This window comes from Gallinula chloropus, assembly GCF_964237585.1.
Source record: "Gallinula chloropus genome assembly, chromosome: 5".
In the NCBI taxonomy this organism is placed as follows: Eukaryota; Metazoa; Chordata; class Aves; order Gruiformes; family Rallidae; genus Gallinula; species Gallinula chloropus.
Window position 1 is genome coordinate 14723087 of NC_140090.1, and position 14092 is coordinate 14737178.

Consider the following 14092-nt stretch of genomic DNA (forward strand, 5'->3'; position numbering starts at 1 on the left):
GGGAGGTGGCAGGTGGCATAAAAAAAATCACTTGCTTCTCGTAGATGCTGTAAGTCAGAAGAGATTCACTCCCTTTTTCACTAAGTTTCTAGTTTTAAATGTATGGCCAGGGCCCCCAACCTTTTCCTGGCAGTAGCATGTCAGGGGGTTTATGGATACAAGCTGGAAAGACTTTCCCAATTGCTTCTGGTTCAGAGGAAAAAAAACCCAACCAAACAAAACCAAACAGCAGGATGTCTCTCCTCTAATTGTGTCTTCACATTCCCTTCCTCAGTATTTTACAGTGTTTGCAAACATTTCTTGAGCCTGCCAAACAGCCTCCTGTAAATGGGTTAGTGATGCCGTTAGAGGAACTTCTCACTCAGAAGGGTAAGAATCATAGCTGCATCTAGTGCAGTGGCCAGCTGGGCAGTGTGGCTGGCACAGAGCTCTTCCTTTGGTCTTTTAACACTGGTGAAAGGCACGATACTGCTTTTCTCAAGGATGCAAGTGCTTCCCTTCCCTGGCTAGCATGTGCATGTGGCAGAACTGAGAGTTGCCTCTGCAAAGGTTCTGGTTCTTTAACCAGAAGAGATTGCTGAGATGAGGCAGCAAAATGGTCTTCAGGTGCTAAAAAGCTGCTGCAGCACAGAAGGGAATAACGATGTTTTCTGACCAGGATATATGAGAGAGCAGCCTTGGCATAGACTACCTGAGGAAACTGTCAAGTCCCTGTCACTGGAAGGCTTTGTGAATAGGTCAGATAAGTCTATGAGAAATAACAAATGCAAGTACAGGTGATCATGCCTTGGGGTGTGAGCATGGTCTAAATGATCTTCTGAGTTCCCTCCAGGTCTGTGCAATTCTATTGCATTTGCTTAGGCTTCTCCTCCAGCAGGAACAGCTGTGTCTTGTTCTTGCTTTAGGGGTTCTGAAATGTCAACAACAACACAGCTTAAAAAAAACCAACCAAACAAGGAACATGTGGGAAATATCTTTCAGGAATTCAGCTCAGGATCTCACACCTCTGAGAAAGCTCATTTGATAGAGACATTTCTCAGGCAGTTCTGTGGCAGGGAGTAGGGATTATGTAGCCTATAGGTATGGCTTGATGATTGGGTTTTGTGGGGTTTTTTTAACCTGAGATGTATATGTTTGAAGTGTAAGGGAATGGGGAAGAACAATGCTTTCTATTCATTTGTCACTTCCCTGACTTGTTTTTTTGCTTTGAAAAATGCATGATTCATTTTTACAACTGCAGGATTAAGTTCTGTGATTGCAGAATTTATTGCCCTGTTTTCCTTGGGATTTCTTCTTTGCAGATTTGATGATATCTAGAATGATGGTTCAGCTTAGGCTGTGTATTTTTTCTTTGATGAACAGTAACTTGATTCCCTTCTACTTGGCTGGCTGTTCACGAGAAACCATGACTTCTTGGAGTTGAGGTGTCTGTCCCTCTCAGATGTGGTCAAAACGAGGGTGAGAAGTCTGTGAACTGTTAGGAGGAGGTGGGGACCACGACACTGGATAACTATTAGGACATCTTTCCCCTTAGTAAATCAAGCTAGGAACTGTGTGTTGATCCCTTCACAACCGCTATTTCAGTAGGTAAAAGATGAAACACAAATCAAGTTGGATGTATTCGCTGACCTCAACCTTGGCCTGACCAGCCCTTTCCAAGACGTATGTCCTTTCTGGGCCACTCAGAGGTGGTGCTGTGTTCAACTCTGACTATAAGAGTCTGTCATTCAGGCCTCACTGCTCTTTCTAAAGCTGACATCCTGTTCTTTTGTGTGCCACAGACTGTTCTCTACACAGAGAGATTAAATTGACTAGGACTCTTCAGTCTTGAGAAGAGTGAGCTAGGCAGTGCTGTGTGATGAGGGGCAACATGAAGTAGGTGAAAAATAAACAATTTGCTGTTTTTCACAAATCCAAATCGTACACAACATCAAATTGGATGTTGTTAGAAGCTGTAGAGGTCAAATATAAAGGAAAAAGTCAGTAAGGCGTACGTGAATCCATAGTCACAGATGGCTGGAAGCTGGCAAAGAGTTCAGCAGGATGCTCTTAAAGTTATTTCATCAGCATCTTTGCTGTGACACTGTCAGAGTAAGGAAATTGGAGAAGAGGCTCTGTTGATCTGAAGTGAAGTCTGGAGAGAAGTGATAACCTTAGGACTAGGAAACCCAAGTTCCTTACTGTTTTAGAAACATCTTTTTCATTGTGGGCAGCTCTTTGTACCTCTGTTGTTCAAAACCAAAATATATTTTATCATAACTGTGCTAATCTCAAAATACATTACAATCTGACTCTGATTTTGTACTAATACTTTCTGCAGTGTTTTTTCTTCCTACATGGCAGTGGAAGAGTAAGGGTATGGGTCTGTCTGTGTGTAGGCAAACAATAGAAGGCACAGCCTGGGGGAGATACAGGCAGCCTCTCATTTAAAAATAAATGAAATGGGTAGGAAAACAAATATGCAGATGCTGAGAATTTGGCCACGCTCTTGAGGAGCTCTGGGATTTCCCATTCAGCAATTGGCTGGAATGACAGATTTTGGGACTAGAAATACTAGCTTCAGTCCTGAAGCTGAGTTGGTTGTTTGCTGTGGTTGGCATCCTGTTCAGAGAATAGATGTAGGAATGTGGGCTCAAGAGATATTACAGCTCAAGAGTTGCCATGGATATTAGGAAAATGTGCCAGAAAATCATTAAACTTCAGTCCAGAAACACTGTGGATTTCCAGCCCTTCATCATACGGCACAGATGCTCCCTTTGGGCCCAGCATGGCTGTCTGCTCTTACAGCAGATGGACCCCTTGGAATACAGCAGCAAGGGCTGAGGTGTTGCCTGCAGCCTGAAGGCATGAGTTGATTGATCTCATCCACTTCTTGCATGCAGTGGGACAAACTGCTTTGCAGTACTAGTCACAGAGAAGAAAATTCCATTTCTAGTTCTTGCACTCTGTGTACACAAAGAGATACGATTTGGTGTGGTTTCTCCCACCAGCTCCTCCAAACTTTGTAAAGAGAAATTTTTAGGAGGAATGCAGTTGGGATAGCTTGTGCCAAACAGCTGCAGTAAGGCAAAAACTGGCCTTATTTTCCTCTGACTTGACACCTCTCATGGAAACAGTCACCTTTGTGGCTCTGTTAGATAAATAGTTGTTTCCACCAGGCTTTTAAGGCACATCCTTAGATGTGTCACATCCTCCTGAGACACATCCTTAATGATGGCTGTTACATTAATGCTTTTGAACTCAACCCCCATCACAAAGGATGTAGTATTTAAGTTGGCCAGTGACAGAGAAAACTCTGTTAAGGAGCATGAGCTGTCATATGATTCTGATATTCCTGCCAGGGCTGAAATAGCTGGAAACTGTGGACTTTTTGGTAGCAAAGTTTACCTGGACAGAGGTAGGGCGAAGGCAGGTGCAGAAGCACAGTGCTATATTGCTATATTGTCATAAATTCTATACACAAATTGTGCTTCAGTATATGAGACTAGGTGATCTTGGGATTGAGAAGGCCATCTATGTTTTGAACCTGTCATTATTCATAAATGAATGATGAGGGTAGTCAGAGCCTGCTTTCCTTTAGGCTCAGATTCGCATGAATGCAAAGATAAATTCATCCATTGCTCTCCTTGTCTACAACTGCTAGGGTACTTTAATCTGATTGCTGCAGTTCGTGTTGATTTTGTGCTGATGAAGCTTTGACTGGGTTGTCCTATTTTCACTTGGCTGGCACCCTGCCCTCGCTATAGCAAACACTGACAGTACTTGTCAAGGACAACCCTGGGAACTTCAGTTCCCTTAAGTGACCTGGGGGAGGGAGGAAGGCAAAAAAAATCCACATGATTTGTTTTCAAAATCCGCTTGGCAGATAGACGGATGGTGCATCTTGCAGGACATCCTGGGAGTTCCAGAGATGTAATGTAAACTTGACCTCAGATATTTTCTCAGGAATCCTGTCAGTGTTTCATCTCTGTAGCATCCGCGGGCAGACACAGGCACATACTGATATTGCCATCCTTATTAAAGTAAGATTCATCTGCATATTCCAATTCTCCTAACAAATAAAAATGGAGGGAGCAGCATGTGGTATACATAATAATCACTGTGATGGGATTGGCGTTAAGAGAGTACCTCATTAGGGAGAAACATACTGAGTTGATTCATGAGTTTGCTTCCCTGTACTACTCGAGTTATGGAGCACATACAGCGTCCTTAGTCCCTATGCTTTTCTCCCTTCTCATATTTTATCTGTGAAAATTCTTCATAACATTTTCTAAATAAATTAGCTTAAAGTGTTCTTTTTTTCTCGCTAAATAGAGTTGACCTTTTAAATTCTGCTTTATGTCTATTTCCTTTGTAGATTCCATTAGATTTTATTATCAATTTTTACTTGTAAGAACTAATAATATTTTTTTACTTTTTTCCTCTTTTTCTTTTAGTACTGAACTCAACATTGCTTCATGTGCTGTACTGTCAAAATGGGCCTTTGGGAAATTAATTACTAGTGCAGGTGAAGGGTGTTAGGATAAATCCGATGAAAGCACAGTCCCTTTTTGCATTTCCCAAATCTCCTCTAAGATTTAATGTATGCCCTGCAGCAGAAGCCAAACTGTATATGAATCTTTCTTTCCCCCCAAAGTTGGCCATGCAAATGAGAAAATATCCTGGCTAATTATGCCCAGTGAGTTTTAATTTTATTTATTACTGTCCCAGGCTGGGATTGAAAAAGCAAACACTTAATATTGCATTCACCCCCACATAAATACCTGCAGTGCATTGGAGAAAAAATAAAAAACCAAACCGCCCACAATTCGGTATCCAGTGGGTTGGGGTTTTTTTTCATTTTTCTGGTATTCCTATTTTCAGTATTTAGCGTCTTCTCTGCAGAAATGACAATTATTTGCTAGTGCAGATTATTTTCTCTTTGCAGGAAATACTCTTAGATTTTTCCTTCTTGGCTTTATAGCAATGAGTCAGATGCTTTTAGATCACACTTCTTGAATTTGGATGGTAATCAAAGCTGTGATGAGTTGAAGACATAAGAAGAGATGTCATCCGTCCATTTTAAAAACATTTCTGATTTTGGGTAAATCCCAAAGTAGATTTGCATATTGTCCACCTATATCTCAGTCATCAGCCAAAACAAAGCGTTTAAACTGCACGCCTTCAGATCCTGGCACACCTGGATTGTTATAGATTGTTCCGTTAAATGCAACATACAGGAGAGTCTGTCTTGCCCAGTTATAAGCATCTGATGGTCCAGCTTACAATTCTGATCATTTGTGTCACCTTAAAAAGGTCATTTCATTCTTCTGAGTGATTATTTTCCACCTTACCTTTTGTTTTTCTTGCCTGTTTCAAATGTAGGCTCCAGTAGACATGTTTACAAATAGCACAGGGCACGCCAAAGCTTCATGGTTCCTTGAAATTTCTATTTTAATTAAGGATTGTGGACAGATTTTTAAAGTTTCTTGTGCTTGTGCAGGTACTTTGTAAACACTGACAATTTGCTTTGTGTTTGTGCAGCAAAAAATTACAATATTGTTAGAAATGCCACTTTCTCTTTTATCAGATTGTCCTTAAAGAATTTATTATTTTCTTTTTTTTTTCCTTTGCACTGAAAACAAAGCAAACACTGGAAATAATAATGTGGAAATGGAAGGGGAGAAATATCTTAAATCCAAACTATGTTATGTGATGTGGAAGGAAAAAGTGAAAAAAATATCTCAATGACTTAATCCCTCATAAAAATCAATATGCAGTGGAAAAAATAGTATTAGCACTAGACGAATACATGAGTTCTATGAGACCCAAGAACTCCTTGGGTCCCTCCCAAAAGTAAACACCTACATCACAAATCGGACATGCTAACTGATGTAATGAACCATTGTGGGCAGGTCAGTTTGGAGTCTAAGTCTCGGAAACCCCCTCAGTACCACCCACGTATTTAGGTGGAAGAGCATGATGCAGAAAAATGAGCAAGATTTAAAAACTCCAAATCTTCAAACACCCAAAACCTGGGTGTCAGAATTAAAATCTCCACAGTTCTAAAGACCATTCCCCCTCTTCTCCTATCTATTCTAATGTTAAAACTTAGCTGGATAATGCAGGTAATGACAGAGCTTTTCTATCTGATAGCTTAAGGGTGACTGACAAGTATAATAAAACCACATAGAGTTCCCTGCCCTTGGACTTAGATGAGCTTTGACGCTTAGATGAACTCAGTCTGTGGTGGATATAATGCAATAATATGTTTGTACAAAGCAAAGTCTCAGTAAAAATAGGCAGTCACAGTGGAAGATGGTACCCCCTCTTTGGGGGCAGATTTCTGTCCTTTGTGTTTCTTTAATGTGAATGAAAGGGAATGCTCAGATTTTTTGGACAGTGCCATGAGTTGGTTTTGCCTGCCCTGTCTTCACTTTATGGCTTTCTGTTCTCCCTGACTTTGTTTCATACGTGTGAGACCAGCTGCAGAAAGCAGCGATTCAGGCCTGTGCAGGGTGTGCTGGTCTGTAGAAATGCCGCGTTGCAGAGCAAAATGCAGACGTGTTCTTCAGATTCATCTGCGGCACTCACATCACTGTGCATCTGGATTGGAGACAGATCGTGTTTTAATTTAGTCCTGTTCTTTTCCAGATAAGTTTGCTTATTTATTTGTTTTCACGTGAAGCATAGGAAGTGCTGAATTCACATCACATTTACTTGATATGACTGCAGAGTAAGAAAGAGCAGTGGTGAGTTGGTTCTTTAAAACGTGTTTAGTAAATGCTGCCAGGGGTAACTAGGGAACTGGTTTCAGCAGGGTAAACTCCTTCCTACAGCTACAGTGATCTGTGTGCTTGGAAAGATGCTAGAGTTGCAGATAGTCAGCTTTGGTCCTTGGTATGGAATGGAGGAACTTTCCACTAGTGCTGGGGAGGGGATTTGCCCTGGAGAAGACCCCTGTGGAGAAAGAATGTAGTTTGGAGGTTGGTAGTGGGCTATGTGAGTGGTTTTTGGAGTCTGACTTGTGTGAGTTACTGGGGGGACCTGAATAGAGTTCACCACCATTGCTATTCCTTTACAGTCAAAATTGATGTGCTACCCCAGTTGCAGTTAAAGGCCAACTGTGGGGATGCATGTAGGATATAATATCCTGTCCTTGTTTGTTTGTTTGATTTTTGCAGATGGCTTTTCTGCTTTTGCTTTGTAAAATGATGAATTCTAAATGGAACAGCTGTCTGTACAGGATGGTTTATTTGTTTCCCTTTTTTCATTTTCAAATTTATTTATATAAAATCCTTTCTGCTGGTGCCAAACCAAACTGTCAGCACATTTACCTCTATTAAAAATGTAGGTGTTCTAACAACAAAGCAATCAAACCTTAGGGAAAAAAAAAGCCTTTTATCTAATGCACAGCTAGCAGGCTTTTTTCCCTTCACTCCCACCAACCCCAGCACAACATTCTCCCACAGTTCTGTCCCAGCAGTTGGCATCAATGTCCAGACCTAAATGTTGGTCTTGCAGTGGTATGCAAGCAAAGAGTCTGAGAGTCAAGGTGGCCAATAATGGAATAATAGTCTATCTTTAAAGTTAAATTGGAAGCTTTGCAAATCTCAGAAAAAAAGAAAAACCTGTTTTTTGAGAAATATTAAAATGACCAAAATGCCTTTTTTTCCCCCATTAGTGTTTTAGTTGTAGTTTGTTGGGGGTTTTTTTACATCTTTTCAATGTGGTAGAGTGAATGACTTCCTGTATGGAAAAGAAAAATTATCTTTGTTTACATTACTTTTGTCTTTTTGTACTCCGTGATTTCTCATTACATAATAAATTTAGGGAAGAAAATGTAAATGGATATAAATGGTTTTCAAAAGAATAAGTATGCTGCAATACTTTAGAAAAAAAAAACCTTTTTTTTTTTTTTTTTAAATTGCAAGAGAAGACAGAAGAGGGAGGTATGGTGATGAGGAGGAAATTCATACCAAAGATTTGGAGTGTGCTAACCCTGCTCTAGCCTGTAGTAATAAACAATACCTGAAGCCAAGAAAAGAGAAAGACAGTATGATTCAACTGGGGAATCTTAGTATTTACTCATTCTCCCTTCCTCCTTCTGTTAGTTCTCTTTTCTTCCTTTAGTTAAGGAGACCTAGCCCACTATTTTGCCACAAATGGACTCGATGATCTCAAAGGTCTCTTCCAACCCAAGTGGTTCTATCATTCTGTGATATGCAGAGGAAAACAAGAATGGGATATGCTCCTGTGGTACTTTCAGTCCTAACACTCTCTAATCTTCATCTGTTTTCATCCTGTTGTACATCTTTATAGTTGTTACACTTTGTGTAGTAATGTTGGTGCATTTCTCTTCCTTTTCTCTTCCAAACACTTGTCTGGTCTCTCTTTGAACCCATTTCTTGTATCAAAAATATCCTTTGGCAAGGAGTTCCATAGATTTATGGCTCAGCAGAACAGGTTAGAAATCTCAACTATTTGGCCTCAAAGTATTAAGGTTAGTGGAAAGGCAACATTTTACTGGAGCAGAATGTAGACTGTTACAGTAAAGCCATGAGTCTCATCATACATGTACGCCTACCATATGAAGTCATCCTTGTTAATGTTATACTTTGTTAATTATACAGGAAATAGCTGCAGCCCTTAAACAGGAAAACATGCTGAAATAAAATTAATTTGAGATAATATTTAGGCAAATGTTTTCATGATAGAAAAGCTTTTAAATTTCATGTGTCTTCTTGTTATGGCACTTCTGGGTTTGAGAGACTTACTGGTGGTCTCAAAATGATGCATATTGACAGTTTTAATATTGAGAGGGTGTGTTCCTTTTTTCTTCCTCTCTGATCATTCCCTTTTTTCCCCTCTTTATTTAGGAAGAATAGAGTGTGGTGCAGGCAGGATGTGTTGTGCTGACTACAACAAAATCTGAGAGGTGCTTATTGAAAGTACCGGGTTTATTTCCAGTCAAGTGTAACATCAAATGTGTAGAACTCCTTCAGCCTTCCCACTCAAGTAATTTTGTCATTGTTATTTCTTCATCATTCCTATCAAAGGGCCAAATTTTGCATTCTAATTCCTACGCAATTTGTCCTTTGAATTCAAAGGAAAGCACACATTGAGTTTTGGAGGTGAATATTTCATCTAAGGTCAGTGAATGCTTTTGCGCAGCCTCTGCATGTTGTTCACTTAGATGGCTAAGGTGTGTGTTTTCCAGCTTGGCTGAATAAAGGGAAAATTTAGGTGTTTTGGGCTTTTTTGTGTTTGTCTTTTTTGTTAAATAAGATTCATTCATCATGATATATTCTATGAATTAATCTGGAATCCAGAAGATCAGAGTCCCTAGTCTGTCACAAATTGTCTTAGGCAAATCATTAAATTTCAAAGTGTCCCATTTATGATACTCACAAAAATTGAGTTGATCTGCTTGTTCTTTTCAGCTGCAAATAGGTCAGGGGCTGCCTGCTGCAAAGTTTTGTCTATAAAACCTTCTGTGACATCACTCCATTTCTTGCTGAAATGGTTTGATTGTACTAGAATGCAAATATTCATTTATATTTTAAATCATATGTATTTAATTCTTTCAACACAAGGATCCAGGACAGTTGACAAATGGAACAACCTGTGATTTATCCGTGCCTTGATTAATTTTAATCATAGCTATTTCTTAATTTTGAGCTCTCTGACAATTAGGATAAATTTTGTTTCTAATGCAGGCACAACTGCTCTGCTAGAATGGGATTATGGTAATTATTAGAGTTGCAAAGAAATTTGTTTCATAAGCTCTTAGAAGGGCTAGTTATCTGACCAAAAACAAGATCAATGTGGTTGGTGCTAATTAAAGCAAATAGACTAAGGAATAAAAAAGGTTTAATTCTGAATTTATGAATATCATTAAAAGCTTACATTGCTAGTTCGACTTGCATTTTGTGCATTGTTGGAGAAGAAAAAGTGTCTGCATTTGTAAGACAAGTAGAAATGAGAAGTGACCTTCAACTTTGCAAAGCCTTTAAAAGGAAACTGTTTTGAGGGAATAAATGTGGCTAAGCCTCTGAATGCAGGCCTTTGGCAAACCACAAATGACTAGTAATTAGCTTTACTGCATTGGGTTAATTAATAAAAAGTAGCTTAAAATAGGGAGAAAGCATATTTGTCCATTACACTGATGATGTGAATTATGATAATAATACAGAACTGTTCTTTTTACCTCTCCAAAGAGCTTTAACATCAGATGTTTCTTGTCGCCAGCAGCCCTGTGATGTGAATATAACTACTGCTATTGTACAGGTGACATAAATGAACATTTATCACTACATAGCAGGTAGAGGTAAAGGCAATACGCTGAGGGCAAGGGCATGCACGACCAAAGCGCAAATCTGAGCAAAGCTGCTCTTACAGGCAGAATTCACATATATATCACCATTGAGCTGTTGAGCCACTCAGCTTCTCCTACAGCCCCTGGGACGAAGCTGTTGGGAGCTGCTGATTTGAGGGAGCTAGCACAGTACTGCACAACATCGCTGGGTGCAGACCATGCACCAGCGAGTCCCATTTGTCCCATATCTGTAGGCTGCTCTTGCTTTCCTCAGCACCAACCCAAAGCTTCTAAGTCACTCTTCACCATTGCCAATAGTAGATGTAATGGCAGAGAGGCTGGCTGGGCTGTCGCTGTACTGGCAGATGTTGGGCTCTGTTAAATGATTGCCCAGTGCATCATTAAAAACCAAAATCTCAGTCTTCCTCAGACTTCCTGCCTTGTAAGGATGGGGCAAAACCAACAGTTTGAGCTGTCTCCTTGGTTTCTTTCTTGGTTTAGAAAAAAGGTGTTCTCCATAGCACTGAAAAAAGCTCCCTGGAGTCCAATGATTAATAGAAGCCATAACGATGATTCCTATAAGGCCAATATATAATTGTTTCAACAGATGTTGCAGATAGTTATACTTCTTGAATTCCTTAGCTCTCTAATATTTTAATAATAAATAACGACTATAATAATTGAGTAAGCATTAATAAAAATGAATTAATTTTCATATTAATATTTTATGTGATCTTTATAATTTTATGTATGGTGGTATAAATAGTGATCAAGTAAATCCGAGTTCTAGAACACATCTCACATTTATATAGATGAGTTTATGTATGCATGTATTACATACAGCATATTGACGATGAGAGGTTAGTCTGATGAACCTCTTTACATACAAATGGGATTTTGGGGGGGTTTCAATATTTAGCAGCTCTAAACAGCCTTAGACTCAAGTAGATTGATGAATGCTTGACCAGTGCGGCTCAGGAGACTGGTAAAGACGATAATCATTAGTGGTATACAGTTTTTCTGCCTGTATGCATGAAATGTAATTTAGCTTTAAGGATTCTAGAAGAAAAAGACTGAAAGCCACAGTTCAAGGCAATATGCACACTTAAATGCAAAATCATCTCCTAGGGATGAGACACACTACAATAAAGTCATTTCTTCAGCTGGTACAAATGTACGTAGCATCAGTGACTTCGCCACTAACTCCAATGAAAGATCTGGGCCATACAAAGGTTTTTCAAGCTCAATTTCCAGCAAAGCAAACCCTAATGGAAGGCTGGTGTGTACGAGATAAATTGGTTCCCTGTTTTCTATCCACCCACCCAGCACAATTGAATCAGCAGTATAAACAAGTTACTCATTTTTCACAAGTCAAACGGACAGTGTAGAAGAGATTATCTAATATACAGTAAGGGGGAGGGGAAGGGAAGGAAACAATGGGCCAGTCTCAGTTTTACTGAGCCTGGTGTAACTCTGTTGCACTGCCTGCATGGACACCAGCACAGGTTCAGATCAGCATTCACTGCTTGTCCTGGAGCCTGAATTTCTCTTTCGTTTCTGCTCACTTACCAAGCTGTATGCTGTTGTGCCTCTTTCTCCCTTCAATCATTTGCTTCACAATGATACTTTAGAGGCATACCAACTAAAATGAGGGAAAGAAGAGAGAGTACGGAACTCATAATTGAAGCATATTTTTCCTCTCGCTTCTGAGATTTTCATGCTGTTTGTGTTACTGCAAATGTGACTCAGCCTAATTTTGATAACAATGATGCCTGTTTAATCAGAGAACGGATGATTCTCCTTTGAAATGAGATTTCAATAGCATTTTCACCTGTAACTTGTCCTTCTCTGTGCTTGGAAAATTTGTGACACTTTAATTGCTAACAAGTGGAGGATGAGTGAAAGGTTTTTATTGAGAATGGTCTTTACGAACTTGCTGGATACTTTAGATGTTGTTGTCTTCAGTGCTTGTATTTGAACTCTATTACAGATCAGAGAAATAAATATTTCAGGTATTCTACGGTGATTCAGCCCGAGGTAATTCTTGCCTGAATGAGGAGTTCAGACAGTTTTATAAATATTTTTCCAGCAGGTTCTTTTTTCAGCAATGTTTATAATGAATTGCATTTTTTTTTTTAACTGTCTCAAATTAGATGTTTACCCAACTACTGTGAACATGGAGGAAAATGCTCTCAGTCCTGGACCACCTTTTACTGTGATTGTAATGATACAGGCTACATGGGAGCTACATGTCATAACTGTAAGTAAGCCCACATGTACAGTGTTTTGTACTGTAGCTGGTATGTCGAGGTGCACATAAACTAGAAAGGAGCTTCATGACAGGTCATATTGTATAATAGGAAGTAGCATGTCCTGACAGGGTTCCAGTAGGTCAAGTATTAGGCTGGGAATGCGCAGGAATCCATTTGCAAATATGCATGTTTTTTGACAAATATTTTTGAGAAAACAAAACGATAGAATCATAGAATGTGTTAGGTTGGAAGGGATCTTTGTAGGTCGTCTAGCCCAATCCCCCTGCAGTAAGCAGGGACACCTTTAACTGCATCAGATTGTCCAGAGCTTTATCAAGCCTGACCTTGAATGTCTCAAGGGATGGGGATAACTAGATCATTTTGACTATTTTTCCACATTTTTTTCTCCTATTATACATTGCTTTGGAGAATCTTAAATTCCTTTATATTACATACACATCGTACTTGCATCGGTCATTAGATATTTAGTTGGGCTGAGCTGGGTGATTTTAACCTGTGTTTGTATGTTAATTTTGGTTCTATGGGCTTCTTTAGTTTTAGATTATCCAAAAGGTCATGTTGCAAGAACCCAGTTTTCAACAGTTGATAATTTTGGGGTTATAAATGAAAATATAAATTACTCAAAATTATAAAGATACAGCATCTGAAACATTAGCAGTTTATGATGCATTCAGCTACTGAAATCCACAACAAAAGGAATATTAAGGGGATTTTAATACTTCAAAATGAAAAAAAGTATCAAACTAAAAAGGAAGACAGAAAATGAAGATAAGATTCCTGTTCTATCACTGGAAATAAAGAGAAAAAAAAGAATAAGAATAACAGTTCCAGGAATACAGCTGTAACCGCTTCAGGTGTTTGATGAGCACTCAGACCACAGATAGGATGAGATTGGTGAGAGATGCATTTTTTTCCCTGTTAAGATAAAAAGCAAAAGAGAAGAAAAGGTACTTAGTGGTATGAAGCTGAGAATATTGGCAACCGTACTGTAATTCTGGAGACATTAAAGGTTCGCTAATTAACGGTGAAATCACTTGTGGTGTGGGGTCTACAGCTGATGGAAGAGGCTGTTGAGAGGTCTATTTATAGATTTGTCACCTGAACTCTACATTGCAAGCTCTACAAAGGAAGCTAATGGTTTGCAGAAATCATGCCAAGCCAGAAGAAGGACAAACGCTGAGTTCATAGTTTTGAAAAGAGGTTTTACTTTTTGCCCAATGTTTCTGTCATTCCAAAAGGCATCAACCCTCTTTGAAATGCCGAAACCCACCCCAGAGTACATGCAGTGACTGAGGCCATAGCAGAGTATTTACACCAGGTAATAGTTCGTACAAATCTAGATAGCCAAATCAGTTTGTGAAAAGGGAGAAGCCTTGGTCTGTCGATGTTAACCATCAAAGGCAATTAGGGATGCTAAACTCTAAGCTACATCTGTGCAGCCATGTTACCTTGGGACCAGTGGCTCGTTATGTCTGTGCCAGCTCTGTGTGGCTTATGTGCAGACACCACCTCGGTACTGCAG

General features: G+C 39.4%; 1 protein-coding gene across 1 annotated transcript in view; it reads left to right on the top strand.

Annotated features, from left to right (window-relative positions):
• CNTNAP5 (contactin associated protein family member 5) overlaps nucleotides 1-14092 on the top strand; it is a gene marked incomplete at both ends in the record, with an annotated part of 283999 nt that overhangs the window by 160487 nt on the left and 109420 nt on the right. The window contains one exon of the mRNA XM_084265547.1: nucleotides 12451-12557. Within this exon, the coding sequence (XP_084121673.1) occupies nucleotides 12451-12557 (107 nt within the window). The remainder of the gene's footprint in view (nucleotides 1-12450; nucleotides 12558-14092) is intronic.